General features: G+C 39.1%; 1 protein-coding gene across 1 annotated transcript in view; it reads right to left on the bottom strand.

The window, feature by feature from the left end:
- The window catches only part of TRPM3 (transient receptor potential cation channel subfamily M member 3), a 154,160-nt gene that overhangs the window by 113,827 nt on the left and 23,711 nt on the right, over positions 1–16,622 (bottom strand). The window contains exon 4 of the mRNA XM_064438346.1: positions 16,208–16,379. Within this exon, the coding sequence (XP_064294416.1) occupies positions 16,208–16,379 (172 nt within the window). The remainder of the gene's footprint in view (positions 1–16,207; positions 16,380–16,622) is intronic.

The raw sequence follows: 16,622 nt of genomic DNA, 5'->3' as shown, positions 1-16,622 counted from the left end.
TTACTCCAGCTACAGGAGGCTTTGTACTCACAGGCCCTTGTCCGACTGGGGGACTTCAACCACCCTGACATCTGCTGGAAAAGTGGCACAGCAAGCTGAGGGCAATCCAGGAGATTCCTAGAATGCATTGAGGATAACTTCTTAGGCCAGGTAATAGACTCCCCTACTTGAGGGGATGCAGTACTGGACCTGATGGTCACCAATGCAAGTGAGCTCATCAGTGATGTCATGACTGGAGGCAGCCTGGGCTGCAGTGATCATGCATTGGTGGAGTTCACACTCCTGAGGGATATGGGAAAAGTGAAGAGTATAGTCAGGACCCTAAATTTTAGGAAAGCAAAATTCCAGCCCTTCAAGGAGTTAGTCATCAGGACCCCCTGGGAAATGGTCCTCACAGAGAAGGGCAACAAAGCCAGTGAAGGGTCTGGAGACCAAGTCTTATGAGAGGTTGAGGGAAATGGTCTTATTTAGTCTGGAGAAGAGGAGGCTGAGGGGAGACCCTATCACTCTCTACAACTACCTGAAAGGAGGTTGTAGCAAGGTGGGTGTTGGTCTCTTCCCCCAGGTCACTAGTGGCAGAACAAGAGGAAATGGTCTCAAGCTGCATCAGGGGAGGTTCATACTGGATACTGGGAAAAATTTCTTTCCTGAAAGAATGGTCAGACATTGGAAGAGGCTGCCCAGAGAGGTGGTTGTGTAACCATCACTGGAGGCATTTAAAAGATGTGTAGACATGGCAGTTCAGGGCATGGTTTAGGAGACATGGTAGTGTTGGGTTGGTAGTTGGATTTGATGATCCTAGAGGTCTTTTCCAACCTTAATAATTCTATGATTCTATGAACAGAACAGAGCTGGCAGATCTTTAAGGATGCGTTCCATACAGTGCAAGAGCTCTCAGCCCCCAGGTGTAAGAAATCAGGCAAGGAAGGGAAGAGACAACTAAAGTGCAAGAGGGAACTGCACAGGCAGTGGAAGCAGGGACAGGTATCCTGGAAAAATATAAGGATATTGCCCGGTTATGTAGGGATGGGGTCAGGAGGACCAAGGCACAGCTGGAGCTAAACTTGGCAAGGGATGCAAAGAATAATGAGAAGGGTAGTTAAAGAAGGCGTAGTCCTCCTGATGAACAAGAATGGCAACCTAGTATCAACAGATGAGGAGTAGGTTGATGTACTCAACAACGTTTTTGCCTCATTCTTCACTGGTAGCCTCTCTCCTCACTCCTCCTGAGTTGACGGACCACAAGATGGAGACCAGGAAGGTAAAGCCCCTCCCACTTTAAGGGAAGATCAGGTTCACGACCACCTGAGGATCCTGAACATACACAAGTCTCAGGGATGCTGTGAGATGCATCCTAGAGTCCTGAGGGAATTGGCTGATGTAGTTGCCAAGCCACTCTCCATGATATTTGAAAAGGCATGGCAGTCAGGTGAAGTTGCCAGAGACTGGAAGAAGGGAAACATTGCATCAATTTTTTAAAGGGGTAGAAAAGAGGACACTGGGAACTACCAAACTGTCAGCCTCACCTCTGTGCCTGGGAAGATCATGGAACAGATCCTCTTAGAAGCTATGCTAAAGCACATGGAGGACAGCGAGGTGATTCGAGGCAGCCAGCATGGCTTCACCAAGGGCAACTCTTGCCTGACCAAGATAATGACCTTCTATGATGGAGTGACTACATCAGTGGACAAGGGAAGAGCCATGGATGTCATCTATCTGGACTTCTGTAAGGCCTTTGACACGGTGCCCCCCAGCATCCTTCTTTCTAAATGGGGGAGATACAGATTTGATGGGTGAACTGTTTGGTGGATAAGGAATTGGTTGGATGGTTGCATCCAGAGGGTAGTGGTCAACAGCTTGATATCCAAATGGAGACCAGTGACAAGTGGTGTCCCTCACGGGTCTGTAATGGGACCAGTGCTGTTCAATATTTTTCATCAATGACATAGACTGTGAGATAATGTGCACCCTCAGCAAGTTTGCAAATGACACCAAGCTGAGTGGTGCAGTTGGCATGCCTGAAGGATGGGATGGCATCCAAAGAGACCTGGACAAGCTGGAGAGGTGGGCCTGTGAGAACCTCATGAGGTTCAAAAAGGCCAAGTGCAGGGTCCTGCACCTGGGTCTGGGCAACCCCCAATATCAATATGGGCTGGGGGATGAAGGGACTGAGAGCAGCTCTGCAGAGAAGGACTTCGGGGTACTGGGGGATGAAAAGCTGGACATGAGCTGACAATGTGCACTTGAAGACCAGAAGGCCAACTGTATCCTGGGCTGCATCAAAAGAAGTGTGTCCAGCAGGTCTAGGGAAGTGAGTACTCCAGGTGAGTACCTGGAGTACTGTGTCCAGCTCTGGAGCCCTCAGCACAAGAATGACATGGGCCTGTTGGAGTGGGTCTAGAGGAGGGCCACAAAAATGATCCAAGGGCTGGAGCACCTCTCCTACAAGGACAGGCTGAGAGAGCTGGGGTTGTACAGCCTGGAGAAGAGAAGGCCGTGGGGAGACCTTATTGTGGCCTTCCAGTACTTAAAGGGGGGCTATAGGAAAGATGGGGGCAACCTCTTTAGCAAGGCCTGTTGTGACAGGACAAAGGCTAATGGTTTTAAACTAAAGGAGGGTAGATTTAGACTGTATATAAGGAAAAAAATTTTTATAGTGAGGGTGGTGAAACACTGGCACAGATTGACCAGAGAGGTTCTCGAGGCCCCATCCCTGGAAACACTCAAGGTCAGGTTGGATGGGGCTCTGAGCAACCTGATCTAGTTGAAGATGTCCCTACACAGTGCAGGGGGGTTGAACTAGATGACCTCTAAAGGTCTCTTCCAACCCAAAGCATTCTATGATTCTATAATGAGATAATGGACTTCTAACAGTAGAAAGATTCTATGACAGGCTTTATATTCATTTCAGACCTCTAACTTGTATATGTCCTGCAAAAGATCTACCGTTCATTGGCAACAGCTACCTTTCTACCTGCAAAATTCTTTTAGGACAATGGCCTTTGTAAGGGGTAAACTTAATGCTCTCTTAGTGACTGACAAATACAGTCATAAAATAGAAGTCCAAAAATATAAATCAACACATCTATACATGTTAGTGTGCCTGTAAGTGTTTGCACTCTGCCCTCAAAGGTATGTATATAGGCCATTTTGCACAGGCTTTTCAGCACAAATGCCCCATAGGCTTCCTGAAAGTGAAGTCTTTATATCCTTCCATGTGCAGAAGTAAAATTAATTTGCATGCATAGCCAGATAATTTTAAACCCTTCCTGTCGTACAATTTTATGTAATGAGGACTTCTGTTTCTTCCAGATTTTCCTGTGTTTCTAGTCTGCTTTATGGAGAAAATCTTTGGGTTGTTTTTTTTTTTAAATGTTGTTCCAGCTAATGGAAAGTACTCCTTTATTATAAGGAACGAATCACCACATTTTCCCAATGATATTAAGAAAAATTTCTCTCTGACCTTTGGTCTTTTAACTAAGTGCCAGTTAACCAGGACCGCAGCTTCCTTTGCACATACAACTTCAGGAACTTTGTGCTATCTGCACCTCTGGAGTTAAAAACTCCCTCAGCTCCAGGATTGTTTCATAAGCCCTATGCTGGTGCCTCTCTCTTACCTGACAAATTGCTGCTCTTGCTAGCCAGCAACTATTTGTGTTGCTCTGAGGTATGACCCAATCCCACCCCTGGCTGCAGCCTAATCATTTAAGGGCCCAGTTGTGGTGGATAACTGGCTTAAGCCTTAGTCAACTGTAACTGTAAACGTAAAGGCAAATGGCCAGCATGGGAAAACAAGTAGGAATATGCTTTCTTTTAGCATACTGAATATAATAATCCCTCCCCTTACAGACATGATACTGCTCATATACATTCACACAGAACTACATGGTATGATGATCGAACCAAGAAATTTCATAAATACAAGTTTTTAAAATGGCAAAAAACTCCATAAATACAAGTTGTTACCAACTTGGTCTTGAAGTTAAAACTTGGGTTCAGAGGTTTATATAATCTTAACACAAATGCACTCTGAACATATTTACCACAACTTTATTACCAATAAGTATCTTGATACTCACTCTAATTTGGTAAATTCTAACCAGTACATCTTGGTTTGGCTACAAATCTTTTGGATGTGTAACAACTGAAAAAAAGACTACGCTGCATTTGAATGCTATGTGGATGAATACTTACTAAATTGAAATGAAAAATGAATAAAAATTTATGTAATTACAAATTTATACACGTCATACTACTAGCTAGGAATAAAAACACCAAAATCACCCTGCACATGTGGGCCTCTACTCCTAAAGCAAGTGCCAGTGTAACAAATCCTTAATTTTCACACATCAAACAGATGACGTGTTTCCCAGGTACAGGCTATTTATTCAAGACATGAGGTTCAGTACTTTTTAATGCAAGGATTTTTTATCAGTGGCATTTAGTGGAAAATCCTATTTAATTGTCAATGGGAGACTGACAAAACGTTGTTAAGTTCAACAAAAATGTTCGAGTGCTTCAACAGTTTTGAACTACATTTTGATAAAATCTGATCTTAGATTTAACCTAAATTTGTGAGATGAACTATGATTCTTGAGTGGAGATCAGCTAATAAATATTAATCATTCACATCTGAGACAACGCAAAATACCATTTCTTTCTGAGTTTTTTGCAGAGTTTGAGGCTTATGGTGTCTTTAAACTCAAGTTGGAACTTAGGGATTCTGGGAACTTAAAGAAAACCAAGGGAAGTTCTTTGCTCAAGAATTCTGTTTTAACAGTCCAACTTGCAGGCCACTGCTATATTTCATGGGACTAGCAGAGTATGCAGCAATGTGTTGCATCAGCAAAGGCTGAAAGAAACACACTACATAAAATCTGTGGCTTTCAGAAGCATTTTGGTCCAAGTGTTTGCATAGCACTTGGATATTCTAGTGAGAGGTACTTACACAGAATGAATAAACAATTAAATATGGTCTGGAATTTTAGTAAGCGGAAGTCCACCCAGCATGAGCTTAAAAGTTTGAGGAAAGTAATTTTTAATTTCTGAGCTAATATTTGCCTTACAGTAACACAGAGTCAACAGATATTGCTCTTTGGTTGTTAACAAGTATGTCTAACCACATGGTAAGTGCTGCTTAAATAGATTTAAAGTGCTATTGGATTTACAACAGTCTTTAAAAAGTTTGCCCACACACATATATCTGCTTCACCTTTGGACATCTCTGTCGTACTCTCTATGGTCCCAACTGCCTCAGAAATGCTAAGTGATAACAGAGAACGTCCTGAAATAATCCAGATCCTTCCTATCAGGTTACACTGAAATAACATTACAGCTGCTTCTTTTCAGGCTATTGTTTTCAGCCTTCAGGCCCTTTTGCAAACACCTCCTGATGCATAGGAAAGAATTTTGGCTCAAATATCAATATCAATAGCAAATAGATAAGATTACCTACATATACAATGGACCTGCTTCCTGCAGCTCGGCAAATCACAGCTGCAGTATACTTACCACAACAATTACGTTATTAACTACTAAGTGAACATGACTGGAAAAAAGGCAACGTAGCTTGCCTTCACAGGATGATGGAGACGGATGCTGGGTCTTATTATCCAGAGAGACAGGAACATCCCCCAGATGCCACAACAAACTCAAACTTAATTTCACACAGTTTCATTTCTTACAGTCAGATCTCCCTTTTCCTCACCCCTTATCTCCAGTATCTTCCCCAGAGCAGAACCAGTTACTACTTATTCCAGTCATGGCAAAGATAAGACAGATATTTGTTTTAGTCCTTGAAAGGACTGTTCAGTAATAAGAGCAGATAAACCTATAGATTAAAAAGAAAAAAAAAAAAAGGAGCCCAAACTAATTCTAACCTCTTCTGAACTTTAACAGTTTTCTATTTTCATAAATTAAGTGGAAATTCCACTTGTTCAGAGGCTCATTACATGCCCTATGTCTAGAGAAATCAAAGTGACCTGGTAAGACAATAAAATAAATTCTAAGAAAATTTGCTATCTTTCTCAAATTCAGAGAACGAAAGGATTATGTGTGACAGAATGATACAAACCCACTACTAATAAAGGAAAGCTCACAACCATTTGAATTATTCTTGCTTTTCAATTTATTTTTTTACTTTTCTTCTGCCATTGGCTCATTGAATCTGATTTGCTATAATTTCTTTTTTCTTTTTCATGCTTTCCAACCACTTTTTTCTTTTACATGCTTTCCAACCATATTTTAAAATTACTATTATAAATTTTATTTTGTTCAGCTTTATTGTTTCCTTTGTAGTTTGTGTTCATTCCCTTTTTTCCTTGTTATGGTCACTTCTATTCTGCATTCTCAGCTTTCTAATTTCCTTTCTGGTATCCCAATCACACTTTCCCTTCCTCTCTGTCTCCTTGTGTCTAATCCATAATCCCCTTTCATCTCCTCTATTATTAATTCCCCTCTTTACTAAGAGTACGATGCCATTTCATTTGTCCCAGCCTGTTCTCTTTTCTCTTCTCCCTCATCTCAGTACTTTCACTCTCATTTTTATTTGTTTAGTGCTCCTACCCCATCTGTCTAAATCTACCTAGTGATGTATCTGCCATCCTACAAGATGTGGCATTGACAGACAAATCTGTGGACCTGACACCAGGACTAATACTAAAAACTTCACCAAAGGACATCAAGGATGGTTACAAGAAAAACTGATGAAAATTTTGTGATGCCTTCTTTTGATTTTCAACCGTGTCTGCAAAAGAACAAATTTTAGACAGTTCTTAGAACAGGCAAGACATGGGAAGAGACTAAACCCTCTGTGAGCCTCACAAGCCAGTAACAACCCACTTGGTTACTTTCTACAGGATGGCAATGTATTGTTCAAAGTTGGCACTTCAAGTTCTAAGAGACACAGAAGAACCTTCATGTATTTCAGTCAAACCTTACCCTATAGGTACTAGCAGTCAACTATTTATTAGGCAAGTACTACAGGACCTAGCTGGTTTCACTCTTGTAGCTCATCAGCTGTAGGTAATGGCCTAAGGGACTTCAGAGCAACTACATATTCAGTAATTTTCACATTCTGCCTAATCTTCCTTTACCACATATTGTAGCCAGCACTTTAGAAAGTTATCACAGTAACATAATCAACTTTTACAATGCCTTGAATTACATATTGAGGAACTTTTCCTTGTCATATTTTGCATATTTGTCAACATATTGGACACTATGTAATCTCAAAAATTATCCCTCCTTTCTGACCTGTTCTAGAAAACTACAACAGGTGAGACACAGAACAGCAGAAATTTTGCTAAAAAGAATTCACCCTAAAATAATCTCTGTTCCTTAGTTTTATGCCTTTTTCTGTTGTGTTTTTTTTTTTATAGTTAATTCAATAAATATAGAATGTCCAAACATTATAGAACTGAAATGACATGTACACTTTTCCTTGCATATCCATCATACGAAAACACATGTTTTCAACAAACTCATCTGTTGAAAGTCAAGTCCATGAAAGGAATTTATGGATCCACTTGCACTCAATCAATATCAATAACTATTTATCTTCAAGAACAATTTTAACCTGCATGTGCTTTCTTAGCCCTTTCTGAGATGATATTAGTGTCTCCAGTGCCTGATCCACCAACATAACATTTCTGATGAAAAAGACCCAAGCTTCTGATCCCTAACAAAATCTGAAATGAGCCAAGCTTCTAACAGTTCTAAGTTTTACTCAGATTTCACAGAAGTCAAACTTGCAGCAGGCTTCCTCTCCTAGAAAGAAGTCTGTACCTACATCTTCCCAGCTCTGTAGTTATGAAAATGCATCTAGGGATGCACAGAATATGAAGGAAAAACCTGAAACAAATGAGAATTCCCATGCATTTGATGATGGTGCAATGGTCAGAGAAGATGCTGGTGATGACAGTTGAACGTCCCTTTGCCTTCCCAGCCCCCTTCATATATTCTCAGGCATAGGATGACAAAGGGAAGTCCACGGGTCACATGAACAAATATAGTTGACTTATTACCCTATCTGAATTGCCTTCTCTACCCAATCAGATCACCTAACTTTATCCATCAATTCCTTACTCAGAGGTAACTTTTTCTCAGAGGACTACCAAAACTTAACTACATTCACCAACTCTACAAAGAAGAAAGATTAAATACAAGGAGACAGTTACTGATGCCTGTGGTCTGTCTGTTTTCAAACAGCAAACCTGCAGCACCAAACAGCATATTTAAAATAAGAACAAGTGCAGATTGATAATGAAGAGTCATGTTCCACATGAAGTCCTATGTGGTCTAGGAGATGATTCTTCCAGAAATGTCCTAATCAAAAGAAGACTAAGAATATCACAAGGTGGATCTACACAACCTGTGGTAATCTTTCTAAGAAATAGCAACATGCTTCAATGTGTGGAAGTGGCTGAGCAGTGCAGAGTGATTCTTGGACAAAATACACAAACATTTGTTTGGGATTCTTTCCCCTTTTTTGAGTGAAAAAAAATGCAAAACACTGAGATCTCTAGAGTTCCTAAGAAAGAGGACAAGGCACCTGCCATTAATAACACCGCAGTACAGCATATGTTTCTAGTGTTTTCACATGGTGCAGAGAAGATGAAGCACAATGAGATAACACTTAAGGTGTTAGTGTTGCAGCAGGAGAGTGGGAGATGAAAAGGAGTACTGAGGCTTACTATATACATCTGTTGTGCCAACTTTAACATAAATGGATATTTAGCTTTAACATAAATGTACACCTTGTTTTTCAGAGCCTTGTGACAAAGCCTGCCTATTCTAGAAGGTTAGCCAACTGCATGCAGATGAATCCTTTCTAATCTATAGCCCACATTCGGCTTTGAAGAAGAAATAATTTTGTCAATTTTCTGCATCTGTAAGCTTCAAGAAGGCTAAGAGTGTTTGTTAAAGGAGTTTATAAAAGATACAAAATAAACCAAACTACTTAAAACATTCTGATTTTTTTAAGCAGTCTTCTTGCAATTAAACATGCATTGCCTTTACAGCTTCTGGCTTAACGTTCTGGTTTCAAATATGTCTTTGGTTACATATGCTCATTTTTACCTTATTTTGGGGTCTTCTGGAAAAAATTGTTAAAAATCTCAAAAAGGGATTTGTTTTTTTTTCTGCATAACTGTACCTGAAGAAGAAGGTCATAGCTAGTTTTATAAAGAATAAAGTTTTGATAGTGAAAAATGTCTTCCCCCTAATCAGCAAGGGCTGGATTCCTGCTGTCTAGGTGTCATTATATATCTTTGTTATCTTCATTCCTCATGATAATGAAGTCCTTTTGCCTCATCACTACTCCTTGCTTCTCTGAGATTATGCCTCATACTATAAAATGGCAGAAATCTAAGTAGTCCAAGCTGACAAGTAAACGAGCCTCTTCTAAATCATTAGAGCAAACATTAGATCTTTTTATATTTTAAACTATGACAGTAGCTGTTAACCCCAATTTGAATACCACTGCCTCACTGGTTGGACTTTACCTATTTACAAAGCAAATCTTAAGGATGTAAAATCTCTGTCAGACAGTTACAGAGACCCGAAAATTCTGGCAGTATTCTGACCAAGATTTAAATCTTTTGGTAGATGAAACTTTCAGTGTAAGAAAGATGTCTGGATTGAAAAGAAAAATGTCTTTAGCACATGATTAATATATTTTCCAGGCCATTTGTCAGATTTGCAAATATCACACAAAAGCTTATTCTGCCCTTCTAACTGCTACTGAAAGCATACTACTCATTTCTAACACATGCCAAACACAAATTTTATTACTGATATGTATGTGTTGATACATGCAAGACAAAGATTGTATGTTTCCCAAAGTAGGCATGCATACACAAGAACATGCTGTAAGTGCATGCTATGCTATGCTATGCTACGTTACACTATGCTATGTGTTGTGTCCAGATTCTCATTCTGCTGACCATTAATTATACATGTTCTTCTAAAGAAAAACTTACAATATCCCTAATTAATTCACAACATATTTCATTAAAATTAAAAGCTTTTATATAGGTGATGTGTGATCATCTTATGTATATAAATAATTTATGTCCTTGTCTTTCTCCACTGCTCCAGTAAGATCATTCATGTAGTAGACATTTGTGATGGGAGTGCTTGGCAATCATGCTGTAAGCTCTTTAAGGATCTGAGAATATTTCAGTTAGGAGTAACAATTCAGTTAATAGCAAGAACTATACCACATGAGCTGAAGGTCTTAATGCAAACAGGAGGAATGAACTGAATATTTTTAAAATACAAACATGAGTGCAGGTCCAAAAGGGGGAAACTTTAGGTAGAATTTTTGAAGATTCCCTAAGTACTGGTAAAGGGTCTTTTTATGTAATATGAAGTAATTCTAGACCACACCTGTAATGAGAAAGCATTGTTCCAGGTAATCACAAAATGGGTGAAAAACCATGTTACGTCAACCTATTGGAGTGACTTTGCCTGAAAGTGATTAACAGTCCTCAGATCAGACCTATTAGCTGAGCTGCTACATTGGCGATTATTCTAATCTAACCATCTGTGGAGTGGCAGGAATGAATATTTTATGACTTGTAACTTCCAACACACTTTTTGTAGACAGACTTCTTTTGTGTTTCTGTTTGGAGGCAAGACTGATATACCTAATGTGTTACTCAGCAATGTTCTGCAAAAGTGGAAACAATGTGCATCTTAGCAAATGACCAGGCCATTGTAGCACGCCTCACAGAAATGCTTTGTTAGTGTCTAGGAATGTCATAATTGGAGAATTTTCAGTAGGTCATCTCTAGCAGTTAGTTGCTTAATTTCTTTCCTTTCTCTGTTTATAGATCACATCATCTGTTTGGCAATACACTAAGTTCTCTTTCTGTAGTGGCCGCTAGTATTTTCCCAGGATGGGAAAAAAAAGACCAGCTGCACTTTCACATTTTACAAGATCATAAGATATTAATAGATTTCTAATCCAATGCCATTACCAGGTTTCTGGTGAAAATTATTCTATCATCTCTGTTATTTTAAATAGTTTCTTTTGAAACATTTCTTTGCATCATTGTGACCCACTGGAAAGAGGATGTAAGTATACAATATTTGGGAAAAAACAGCTACAATGAGGATGAAAAATCTACACTATGCGGAAGACTTCCCAGGCATCAGGGGAGAAGGAAATGTATTCTGTATGGGATTCTGGAAAAGAAAAAAATTCTCAACACTTTAGAGGCTACACTGATCCCTATTCCTTCTGAATAAAATCGAGTGTTGAAACATAAGACTTTAGAATTTCTTTAATCAAGGAATAATGTAGATGAAAGGAGTTTGAGGGATGCACAAGAATTTTAGAAAAAGAATAATTAAATGCTAGGTCTACAATATCATGGCAGACTATCTGTTGAGGATGAATACCTAATGACTTTTAGTTATCCTTATAAAGATAGTCAGACCATGTTTTTAAACTAAAAGTTCTTTCAGGGCTCAAAGACGATATGGGCTTGTGTGGTATTTGGGAAAATGAAGTCCAAACTTGAAAATTCTGCATAAATTGCAATATTTCTGTGTTCATTCTTGGAAGAGGATTCAAACACTGTAAATTACTCAATTGCTCAGAGTAAAACTTTTGCTTTTTTTCTAATTGGATAACTAGATCCTTATGTTGTGGACCTAGGGTTACAGTGGATGCCATCTGAATGTGATCCAACAGCATGCTCTCAGTGTACATAAGGCAAACCATGCCTTGTGCTACGTTAGAGTTGTGTGTCAAGTGTGAGTTTTTATCCCACTCTCATTCTGTTTCTTGCTAGTTGGGCTGCATCTGAAGTACTGGATTCAGGTTTGGGCTGTCCACTTCAAGATGAGGATGAGGAGAAACTGGCAAGCATCCAGAGAAAAGCTGCCAAGGTATATAGTGACCAGGAGCATATGTCTGAATAGGAGTTTGGGACAGCTGGGCTTGTTTAATCTTTTGAAAAGGAGTCTAAGGAGTAATTTAATACCTGCCTACAACTATCTGCAGGGCTGTTAAAAAGGTGTGAGAGCCACACTCTTTTTGCTGGGACTAGGTGCTATGAAGGGAAAACGGCCACAAATAGTGGTTTGGAGGCTCCAGATCAGACACTGATGGTGGGGTGGGGAAAGTTTCCAGACATTTTGCTCAAGCTCCTATAGATGCTTCAATATCCATTATTGGTGGTTTTCAGACTTGGCTAAACAAAGTTACAGACAAGCTTATCTAGATTGTCAATAGTCCATTTTGAGAGGAAACTCAGACTGGGGACCTTGAGAGGTCTGTTCCAGCCCATATGAAACCTATCATTCTACAAATAGCTGTGAATCCCTTTGCATTCAAGACAATGAGACAGAATTTAGTACTACAAGCACTTCCAGAAGTAGTGAATCAGAAATCAGTAAACTGACAGCAGTGGGTTACATCAGCCTGTCATGCTGTACATCCCTACATGCCAAGGAACAGTATAAGCATGACATCATAGCTGGAAACACAGCTGCAGTCCACTTACTGTGTCTCTGAAAACCACACCTTTTGAGCTGGGATATTTTACTGTGTTTAAAATCTCTGTGCATTTGTCATGAAAACTTTCTGCTCATTAATGAAATATTTTTGGAGTAAGATGAACTAAAATTGTTTTAATTCCACATTTCAATGTAAAAATTTTTACGTGAGCTGTCAAATACTCCATGCCATGCTGTAAAAATAAACCATGTGGCAGAGATGGACATAAAGATATTTTTCCTTCTTTCCGGAGCATATCTTAAGGTGATCTCCCTCACTTTAAATTCCCACAAAAAGGGCAGGACTCAAATGTTTGTGTGAACTGTAAACCAGAAGCATTTCTGATCAGATCACCTTCAATATTTTCTTTTGATCTTGAAACAATTTTAGAAACTTTCCTCTTACTTTCAACATTTCTTACTACAAAATGATGGACTTTGAAACTTCATGAGTTTGAGACAACTTGTGGCTCGCTGCAAGGGATGGTTGCTGGGCTGTGTTAAAATAGTCTTCACATGTGAAAGTAAGACAGACCTGCCCTGAGCATTGAAGCATCAAATTGACATCTAGCTAAATGCACAACTGAGTGACTCTGTCCTGAACCTGCAGACACAGACTGACCCACAAATGTGACTCCACCTTCTGTTTGCCTATAAAGCATTTTTTAATTCCTGAATATTTGCTATGGACAAAATAAGAGCTATGGAAGTTGTAAAAGCTAAAAGGCTGGAGTGGAAACAGAGTATTCAATGAAATCTTTTCTCTAGTGTTCACAGCAGGCATAAGGCAAGCTTTTTATTATTGTTATTTAATAGTACACTTATTTGGGACATTAGATATTGTGGAATGACTGAGAGTGATGCCACATTAGGAACAAAAATAGAATTAGCTGGCATACTTAATGATCTGATTTAATCTTACATTTTATAAAAAAGACTGTCACTGTCCTAATCTATTTGAAAGGAATATCATTTTCTGTGTCTTTAAGAGGTGAGCACAAGCATGAAGTTTTCCTTTGTGAATAGTGTGTGATCCCAAACATCCAGGAGAGCTATCACTGCACTGGGAAAGACAGAGTTGAAACAAAGGGAAGTAAATAAGAAGAAATGACAAGCCTAACATGTAAAAGTCAGAGAGGCTTAAAAATAAGAATAAAATCTGCTTTAGCACTATTGTCCAAGGACAGGCTGTGACATAAGAAGTTACCAACTGTTTATTGGTTACTAAATCTGTTCTGTTTTCTAGTGCTCTGCTCTTTTGTTTGGTGATTACCTTTTCCTGGCTCTTAAGCAACAAAAGTCTGATGCTGTTTGTGCTTTTCCCCACTCCACATGCTTACTAGTAGAAAACGGTAAGGACACACATGCATAGCTGCACACACTCCCATTTGGATGAAGATCCCTTTGCAGCAGCGCCCCTGCATGCACAGGGCCGAGGGTCTCCATTGCTCTGCTAGGAATGAGGGTAAGGAAAGGCATCAAAAAGTGGCCATCTGTTTGGCTGACCTAACAAGGCAGGTGTTCCTTCCTTCATCCATATGGTCACCTTTCTATTAACTAGAGGCTGGGCAGGACTCAGTAACCTTCTTCTAAAATAAAAGAAAACAAAATGTGGCAGAAACATTCTGGATGTCACTGGACCAAGATGTACAAATCTTACCTGCAACCTTCCTTCTCAACAGTTATGTCACCTTTCTATTTCTTCAGAAGTGCTGTGAGACACAAGTGTTTTTGTGTTTATAACAGAGAGAGATTTGGGAGGGAGAGGTTAAATCATAGAGACTCTGTCACAGAGAAAGGGACAGAGAAAATAGTGGGGGAAGGGGGGGAGGTGCTGTAGAGAGAAACCAGAGGAGAGAAATCCTTCATTTTTTGTAGGTGTTTGAAAAGGTCAGGCAAGCATTTGACTTCAACCACCAAAGTTTGGAGGTGCTTTTCAACAGATAAACCTCTTGTCCAAATCTGAATTAAGTTAGATTTATTTTTAACAAAAAGATTTCCCCAACACAATGTTGTGCTGTAAACTGCAAAAGCTCACATTTTTCTTATCAATGTCCTCAAAATAATTATTATTTATGAGGCAGTTTTCTACAGTTTGATTACATCATATATGCCATTTTCAAATGTGAATTTTTGTTGTTGGTCAACCTAGGATTAGATCATACTATCTCCATCTGCTAAGGAAATGTATAGGCATGTGCACACTGATTAGAATGCACACACATTTGTGCATACTGACACACTGCTTTCTGTGAAAATGCAGTAGATACACTGATATTGTAAAAACAATAATCCTGTAGTGCATGTAGTTCACACAGTGGTGCTGAAAGGTGTAAGTAGCACATCATTTTAATTTAAGCACAGACTATACTTTTAATACAGAAAGCTTTGTCAAGCACGACCAACATGCTAGTTCATGTTCACCCCATTAGGCCTGCCTGTAATTCATTATCATCTGATGTCTGAGAGTCTAAACATGTTTCCTGCTCTCATTCCCATTTCAAGTGCCTACACCACAAAAACTGTCACTGTTCCTGGCCTGGTAAAAATTGCATGTTTACAGGGAGTTATCAGCAGAAAGGCTGTATATATGATCACTTTTGAAAAATTAGTTCTGTTTTCATTCCTAAAGGTAGCTTATGCAGGTAAAACACAGGTTTGTTTGTGAGACTAAAAAAATTCCTGCCTAGCTAATGTCCAAAGGAAGAGTTCTTCCCTATGTATGGCCTAGGTTCAATTTCTAGACCTGATCCTTTTTTCTTTTGATAGCGCTAAGTTTCTAAAAACTAAGTGATTACAAACAAAGGAAAAATATCCAAAATATCTAGAAAGAAATAAACTCCCCATATCACTTAAGCATCTGTACTCTACAGAAATAATAACACTAATATTGAGATACCATCTTTTATTTTATCCAAGCAGAAGTGTTTAGTTAGATGAATATTTACTTTTCATTTTATGTAGGAAAGCAGTACATGATTATAAAAGACAAAAAAAATATAACTTTGAGAGAAAAACCGGGGCTTCAGTCTGATCATCATGTGGAATGTGTCATCATGATTGTAAAAGATGAGGTGAAAGGACCATCTAACCTCATATTCTGGATGTGGCTAATGACAGCTGCCTAGGAAAAACTAATAAACACAGTGCAAACATGTATTAACACTTCTACAGGATACTCACTCTGCCTCTAAATATCAATGGTTCTGGGACTGCTTCAGTTGTCCAGTCATCTCTCCTGCAACCATGCAGGATTTTATATACCTCTGTACACCTCAGCCATCTCTCTTCCAACCTGCAAAGTCTTTATCATAAAAAGCTCTCCCATACTTTTTGTCACCCTTTTGACTACCTTTACTGATTCCACTGTATTCTTTAAAAAATGAAGGGGACCAGAGCTGTATACAGTTTTAAGGAGATGGGGGTAGCAAAGACCTAAGTTGAATCTGAAGAGCCTTGACAAATATTGTTTGAAACTTGTCAGAAAGAAATTCAGCTATTTGTGCTGTATCCCTACCCACAGTAGCCTAAAATCAAATTTTATTATCTTTGTTCACTATTATTCCCTTTATTAGCTCATGCTCACCATTTTAGACAGTTGAACTACTCCTCAAAATATGCAGACATTATTGCCTATTTAGACTTATAGTGTCTTTGATATAACTGCAATTATAAAACAATACAAGCAAAATGTACTCACTCGTATTTATCTTCTGAAGTGAAATGTGCTTTTCCAGCTGTCTACGAAGTTTCACCTCTGCTCCATATTTACCAGTAGTGCCATTGTCCGCCAAAATAAAATGAGAATGCATACTGTTGAGCACTGTCAACTTGCTCATGGGATTGGACATTGTCTGGTATGGTCGGACTACCTGCATTTTAGAGACAGAGGAAATAGAGAGCACTCAGCAGAAAAGACCCTCTGAACTAAATCAATTATAAGATACCAGCTGACAAGATGATACAAAAGAAAAAGAAAAAAATCAAAATTGTTACAAGTATTGCACTCAAGCACTGCTGTCTTCTATGTGTAAAACAGAACATAACCTTAGCACTTAAACCAGTGTGGCCACCTCTTGTAAACACTGACCTTTTAGACCCAGACACTGCTTAAA

Source organism: Phalacrocorax carbo, chromosome Z, assembly GCF_963921805.1.
Source record: "Phalacrocorax carbo chromosome Z, bPhaCar2.1, whole genome shotgun sequence".
NCBI lineage: Eukaryota > Metazoa > Chordata > Aves > Suliformes > Phalacrocoracidae > Phalacrocorax > Phalacrocorax carbo.
This window is presented reverse-complemented; position numbering and strand designations above follow the sequence as displayed.